Source organism: Emericellopsis atlantica (assembly GCF_019669845.1).
Source record: "Emericellopsis atlantica unplaced genomic scaffold F5Z01scaffold_3, whole genome shotgun sequence".
Classification (NCBI taxonomy): Eukaryota; Fungi; Ascomycota; class Sordariomycetes; order Hypocreales; family Bionectriaceae; genus Emericellopsis; species Emericellopsis atlantica.
Genome location: NW_025764705.1, coordinates 1,073,428 through 1,079,431, shown reverse-complemented (window position 1 = coordinate 1,079,431; position 6,004 = coordinate 1,073,428). Strand labels below are relative to the sequence as shown.

At 54.8% G+C, this 6,004-nt stretch overlaps 2 protein-coding genes across 2 annotated transcripts; both read right to left on the bottom strand.

The window, feature by feature from the left end:
- Positions 1 to 686: 686 nt before the first annotated feature.
- On the bottom strand, positions 687 to 2,826 carry F5Z01DRAFT_645428 (uncharacterized protein). Its single transcript, XM_046262836.1, has 3 exons — positions 2,653 to 2,826; positions 2,428 to 2,603; positions 687 to 2,268 (listed from the first exon to the last, which is right to left on the bottom strand). The coding sequence occupies exons 1-3, from the start codon at positions 2,719 to 2,721 to the stop codon at positions 996 to 998; spliced, it is 1,518 nt and encodes a 505-aa protein (XP_046122149.1). The 5' UTR covers positions 2,722 to 2,826; the 3' UTR covers positions 687 to 995.
- Positions 2,827 to 4,044: 1,218 nt separating this feature from the next.
- On the bottom strand, positions 4,045 to 4,927 carry F5Z01DRAFT_326107 (uncharacterized protein). Its single transcript, XM_046259054.1, has 2 exons — positions 4,291 to 4,927; positions 4,045 to 4,245 (listed from the first exon to the last, which is right to left on the bottom strand). The coding sequence occupies exons 1-2, from the start codon at positions 4,683 to 4,685 to the stop codon at positions 4,152 to 4,154; spliced, it is 489 nt and encodes a 162-aa protein (XP_046122148.1). The 5' UTR covers positions 4,686 to 4,927; the 3' UTR covers positions 4,045 to 4,151.
- Between the last annotated feature and the right edge of the window lie 1,077 nt (positions 4,928 to 6,004).

Sequence of the window (6,004 nt, the reverse complement as noted above, 5' to 3'; positions counted from 1 at the left end):
CGCCCCCCCCCCCCCCCCCCCCCCCCCCCCCCCCCCCCCCCCCCCCCCCCCCCGGGGCCCCCCCCCCCCCCCCCCTCAAGAAGGGTGTCGCTAAGTTCAGACGCACCATCTTCAGTAGTCTCAGCATCTCCAATCACTTTGGTCGCTTGCAGCGATGCTGGCTGTGCCTACCAGTCGCCATCGAATGGGTTAAAGAAAGAAAACAGACTCACCTGCTCGTGCTCTCGTACGAGCCCACCGCCCAGCAGCTAGCTTTCGGCCAGCGAGACTACAACATGCTCCTTGACAGGTGTTTTCATGAATTGTACCACGCCACAAACGGCCATCATGATACAGAAGATGAGACAGATTGAAATGTTCCGGTGTGGAAAGGCCGGCCCCCGCTGGCTGGGCAGGGCTGATGACACTGGCAAGGGGAGAGCGGAAGACATGGCTCCAGAAAAGAAGGATGGTCAGATAAGTGCAAAATGAAATCAAAAAGACTCAGAAAGCGTCAAGAATTTTATCTAAAGTTTGGCGAGCATGCTACTATCGAAGCAGAAAAGTGTAATGCAAGCATGAAAGGAAGATGAAAGCGCCAGGTTATCATTGACAGTGCGTATGAAGAAGGAGACGGCTACATCATGGTTCAACTAGACGTGCTTGCCGTTTCTACGTCTTATTCAAGTGTTAAGGGGAAAATTGTGCGTGGCGAGAGTGTTTATTGAAAAGGACGTGACTTTTATCTATAGAGCCCCTGAAAATTCCGGTCGCTTCGTGGCTTCATTCCTTTCGTGTATATCCGTAAAATTCCACATGTTGATTCGAAAGACATGATATCCGCTCTCGCTCGAGAAAAGAAGTGTTTAGAACTGAACAGCACCTAGCAACATGCCACCTCCTCTGACACCAAAGATAAGAACGATATGCACCCCCAGAGGCGAAAGCAGGAAAGTCTCGTCAAACCTGGACGCAAGAAACGGCTGCCCATCTCTTCTCACATGGAGCACTTACTCCTACGAGAGATACTGATGAGTCGGCAGCCATTGCGACGAGCTTGCATATCCCTCCTGCAATGTATGCGCCGCGACCGCAGACGCCAGACTCTCTTGTCTCGTCTGCACTTGCCGGACACACCAAGTCAGCAAGCCTCGATGTTCCGAATCCTGACCCAGTGCCTCGTCAATGGACGAGACGGCGGCTTCGGGCCACCCTCGCGCCCACCAGATGCCGTCCATGTTGGTCTTGCACACTGACCAGTGCGCTAGCAATATCAAAGCGAACGGATCTCTAGCTGCCAGCAGCCCGACAAACTCTTTCTTGACCATGGCGAACCACACGCACAAGACGTGAAAGTTGCGCTGGGACGTCGATATGAGAGAGAACGTCCGGATCAGCTTGGCGGCGGCATGGTGCAACACGGTGCGCCGCGTCCTCTCGGCATCCGTGGAGGCGGGAGGGAGCGCGTTCATGGCGCCAATGCAGCAGTGGACGGACGCCTCTGCCTCTGCCCAGGGAACGTTGTCGCCAGGTGATTTTGGAATGTCGTTGGCCGTCGAGGGCGAAGAAGAGAGCTCGGATGAGGACGAGGACGATTTCCCCGAAGACGTGGGTGATTCAGTCTTGATGCGGGTTGACATGGCTGTGTGGCCATTGTACAAGAATATGTGGTTTGTTCCCTGGAACAAGCCTGCGACCTGGGCCAGCAGGTCGATGCGGTCAAAAGCCGTGCGTCGCGTAGGGTCTGCCGCTGGAAGCGCAAGTTGGCAAGCTACCAAGACCACGGACGCGGCAAGCAGAGGCTCTGCCGTAGTTGGGGTGATTCCAGCCTGGATCGCTGGCAGAAACAAGGCCAATGCTTGCGCGTTGTGTGACAGGGCAATGTGCAGCCATGAGCCTTCAGATGGTGATCCAGAGTCTCTACGTGGGAGAAGTAGTCCAGAGGGGTCGCTCGTGGTGTGGGTAGCTTGTTGAGAGGCCAGGTGCAGTGCCGAGAAGGACAGGACGACGTGGCGCACATAGGGCGCGGAGACATTGTGCGTGTGGCTTAGTATAGCCTTGTTCAGCGTGTTGAAATGCTCCGACTCGAGTATAGGTCCTAGATTGGGCGTAGACAGTGTCTTGGTATAGTGGTGCAGCAAGAATGCGTCGGTTGGATTCGCCGGCGGGTGTGGTGGTGGTGGTGGTGGTGGTGGTGGTGGTGGTGGTATATGTGTCAAGGGCACCGTGTGCGCAGCTGAGCTCGGATTCTGAAGCTGATAGACCTCGGGGTGGAAAGGCAGTGATGAACTGGCAACGGGCGTTAATGGCTCCGGCTTGACATAGAACTTCTTGACAAGAGGAGTTGGGGGTGTGATCTTTGTTGAAGATGAAGAGGCACTGGGGGCAGCCATAGAGGCAGCGGCCCCCATGGCGGCCACGGTTGTTTTGGACGGTCTGTACACTGACCTTTGGTGTCGAGGTGCCTGAATAGGATGGTGCTGCGACTGTGACATGGGGGCCTGCTGAGTGCGGGTGTCCGGGTCTTGCTGTTGAAAAGGATTGTACGCAGTCATCAAGTGACGATACGTACAGTCCGAGCCCCGTTTACTGCAGCGTGTGCACTTGGGCTGCAACTGGTCGCACTGTAGCTGTTAGTGGTGAACATATGTCAAGCTTCTTGCCGACAGTTACCTTGACGCGCTTTGTCTTGCACTGGAGACACCCATGGTGGGAGTTTGTGTGAGGCCGACGAGATGGCATGCTCAGTTGAAGATTCACCGGTATATGAGCTTCGTCTGTTGTAAAGCTCCCCAGGGCATGTTGATCTTCAAGGGTAAGTGACCCAACGACAAAAAGAGCCAGATACTGCCGTTGTCAGTCATGGGATCTTGTAGATATACAGACAGCTTTCTGCAGGGCCATACGTACGTACCTGGTGCGTATCCTGGAGAAGAGATGCCGATGGAAGTTGGAATGACAAGACGCTCAAACAGCATGTAAGTTGTGACACAAGCGTGAGTTGACACTGAATAGAGGGAGGATTGAAGGCTTTGACTCGATCAGCAAGGAGAGAATCGCATATATACGATGCAGACGTTCAAGGTCAGCATCATGGCGCAGCGGCAAGTCCTGGACGATCCCTGGCTGACGTGCAGTACCGAACAATGGAAGCATAAGATAACATGGTTTTCCATGGCCTTCAGTCGGCATATCAAGCCTGCACGACCAAGGGGGTCAGCTTCGTGGTATCTGGGTGGGTGGTACTGTGGCGAGGGAGCAGACGGTTCCTGCATTGAACAAGCAAGGCACCAGCCGTCGAGCCCACATTCTTGGACGCAAACAGAGTGCAAGAGCTCAGGAAATGGATTTGTTTCAGAATTTCTCCAGTGTCAGATTCGTAGGGCACTCCGATTTGCTGTTACGATCCAGTCAGTCGGTGGGCGCGAGCGGTACGTACCGAGACCGCCGTCCCAAAACGGTATCGACCTGCTAACCACCAGCTTCAACAATGTCGGATCTCCCGACAACAACTCTAGTGATGCGAATCGTCGTAAGAGCGCGATCAGCGGCGAGCCTGATTGATCATGTCGAATATGGTTAAACTTCCAAATTTGGCGGCCCCTTCATCTGAGATTCCTCCCACCTTGGATCCCTAGACCTGCGAATAATTCCTTCACATATTCATCATGGTCACATTCGCTGTCGCGCTGTCCGGAACTTTTACCGATCGCAGTCGCTTCATGCTTGATACGGACGAGAAACCAAGGCGAGCTACAGTCTGCGAGGTGTGTTGGCGATGTGAATGGTGATAAGCAACCGTTGTCGACAGGCGCTGACTGGCACTTACACGAGCTCAGCCCTATGACTTTAAAGGTAGCTCGCCAAAGCCCTACGTGCACGATCATGGCAGCCACTCCCAGCGTAAGGGTTGCGCGCGCGAAAGAGCGTCTCGTGTGGATTGGAGATGCGGTGAGCATTTGGACCAGGCAGCTGAGATTCACAACTGCCGGCAAGATGAAGCTGTGTGCTTGTGATGCGGCGTCCGACTGTGGCGACGATCATTCGGGTTGCGCCGACAAGCAGGCATCAGTCGCCACGCGACCAGGTTGAAACAAGCGACGCCGCCAATCACCAAAGAGCGTCGCCTCTTGAAACAAACCTTGAGCTCATATAACCGGGCCGTCACTGTTTCAAGTCTGTGGAGGGTCGATGCTGCGTTGTCTATAAGTCCAAGGTCGGCTGCACCGTGAGAATGTGGAAACGCTGCTCGAAAGGTTTGCTTGACTTTTTTTTTTTTAGATGCGGACTTGTCATCAATATTACGCGTACATTACGCCCAGAGGACATGCAATCCGGCCAGGCGGGATCGTTGCGTCTGCCATTGAACCAGAACAGTTGAAAAGAAAGGCGGTAATGTTGGTGATGCTTGCGACATGTTTGCAGTGCAGCTCAACACGGAGCCTTGAGGAGCGGCACGGCTGGGGCATGGCAACTGCAGCTGCTACGGTCGCTGCTTGGATGAGCAGTATTTGCACAAGAAAACATACACCAGAAGCCAAGCAACGCCTAGCAGCACGCCGGCTAACATGTCGTGGAGCAAACTCCAAAAGTCGCCCCTTGGAGCGGCGGGCAGGTCGGGGGACAGTGGACACAGCCTCGGCCGACGCCAGTCGGGTCAATGGGTGCGACCAAAATGAGGACGGCCGGCTTGAATAACTAACCATCCAAGCCAATCATGTCGAACCAGTGCACGCAACCGAAATGCGAGCAAGCACGAATATACCCAAGTCCTAACAAGACGGGTGCGAGAGTGAGGCCAATTGGGCCCTTGGTGAGCGGTGCTTGAGGTCTCCTCACCGAGACGGACGTGGCTCACCTTGGGCCACCGTGACCCTTTCGCTGTGCGTCACCATTACAAAATGCACTGTCAAGGGGCACGCGAACACCTCAACTCTCCACAGTAAAGACTAGTCGCTCTGTCACCTGTGTGGCCAGGACGTTTCCGAGAAATTGGAGAGCGTGCAACACTGCCAACGTGGGTGCTGTCCGATTTCCGCAACCTTGGATACAACTTTGAGTTTAATTTTGACGGTCAACAGGCCTTGGAATGCGACTTGAGCCATTGTCGTCAGGGAAGCCTTGGCTCACAGCATAAGGTCGCCGCCTTCATGGAAGATCGGCCAGCGGGGCGACGTCATTGCCGGCGACATGGAGCGCCTTGGCCCTTGGGGCTTGGGGATCTTGGGATGGGATGACGGCCTCGAAATTCGAATGCGGAAAGGACTCCCCATGGAGATTGGAGATGGGTGGTGTGCCCTTTCGTCCAGATATGAGGGGGACTGGGGGAGAAGCTGCCCATCGGCGATTCCAAGTGAAGTAAGTGTTGGGCGCGCGGAGACCATAATTTGTCCGTGTTGCATTTGCATTTGCATTTGTCCTTCGATCAATCTAGCTGAAACGCCTGCTTGCCTCGGGCCACTATTAATCAACAAGTCATTTATTTATTTACTTACGTACCTTTCTGGCGAAGCTACGCGCACGTTTTGTCAAACCGCCCTTGTCGAAGCGCTGCAGGCAACCCAACACGAGAGCAGCTCTTGGGAAGCGGTCTGTATTCTGTGAGAAGCCGTGCCCAATGCCGACTGTGGAGGAAATGAATCAGGGTACGGAGTGCGTGCGGTCGTAAGATGAGACTATCCCCAGGTGGTCTTCTCCGCGACTCCACGACTCCATTTTACCCGCACCGACACCCAACAACAGACTGCGTTCTCCAGATTGAGTCCCACCTTGGCCACCACCACGACGGCGCCGCAAGGGACGCCAGCGCATCCTGATTGCTCATTGGACTCGGCAAAGGTCGTCACGTCAGCGTCGCGGTGTTCCCAACTTCCTTTGTCCCGAGCGCGTCAGTCCTCGGGGGTCTCGTAGGTAATCGTGTCTCCAGAGACGCCAACGCCCCAGCCAACCACGGCGTGATGTTCAAGACAGCCGCATCGGAGAGCAGCTCAGACAGATGACTGTCTCTGCATATGACACAAAACAA

Bases quoted from the DNA above. Each gene is read 5' to 3' on its own strand.
- F5Z01DRAFT_645428 (XM_046262836.1), bottom strand. From the start codon at position 2,721: ATGCCATCTCGTCGGCCTCACACAAACTCCCACCATGGGTGTCTCCAG. The intron at 2,604-2,652 runs GTAACTGTCGGC...TAACAGCTACAG, and splicing joins GCAAGACAAAGCGCGTCAAG to TGCGACCAGTTGCAGCCCAA. The intron at 2,269-2,427 runs GTCAGTGTACAG...GCCCGTTGCCAG, and splicing joins CAGGCACCTCGACACCAAAG to TTCATCACTGCCTTTCCACC.
- F5Z01DRAFT_326107 (XM_046259054.1), bottom strand. From the start codon at position 4,685: ATGGTTAGTTATTCAAGCCGGCCGTCCTCATTTTGGTCGCACCCATTG. The intron at 4,246-4,290 runs GTACGCGTAATA...AAAAAAAAAAAG, and splicing joins GCATGTCCTCTGGGCGTAAT to TCAAGCAAACCTTTCGAGCA.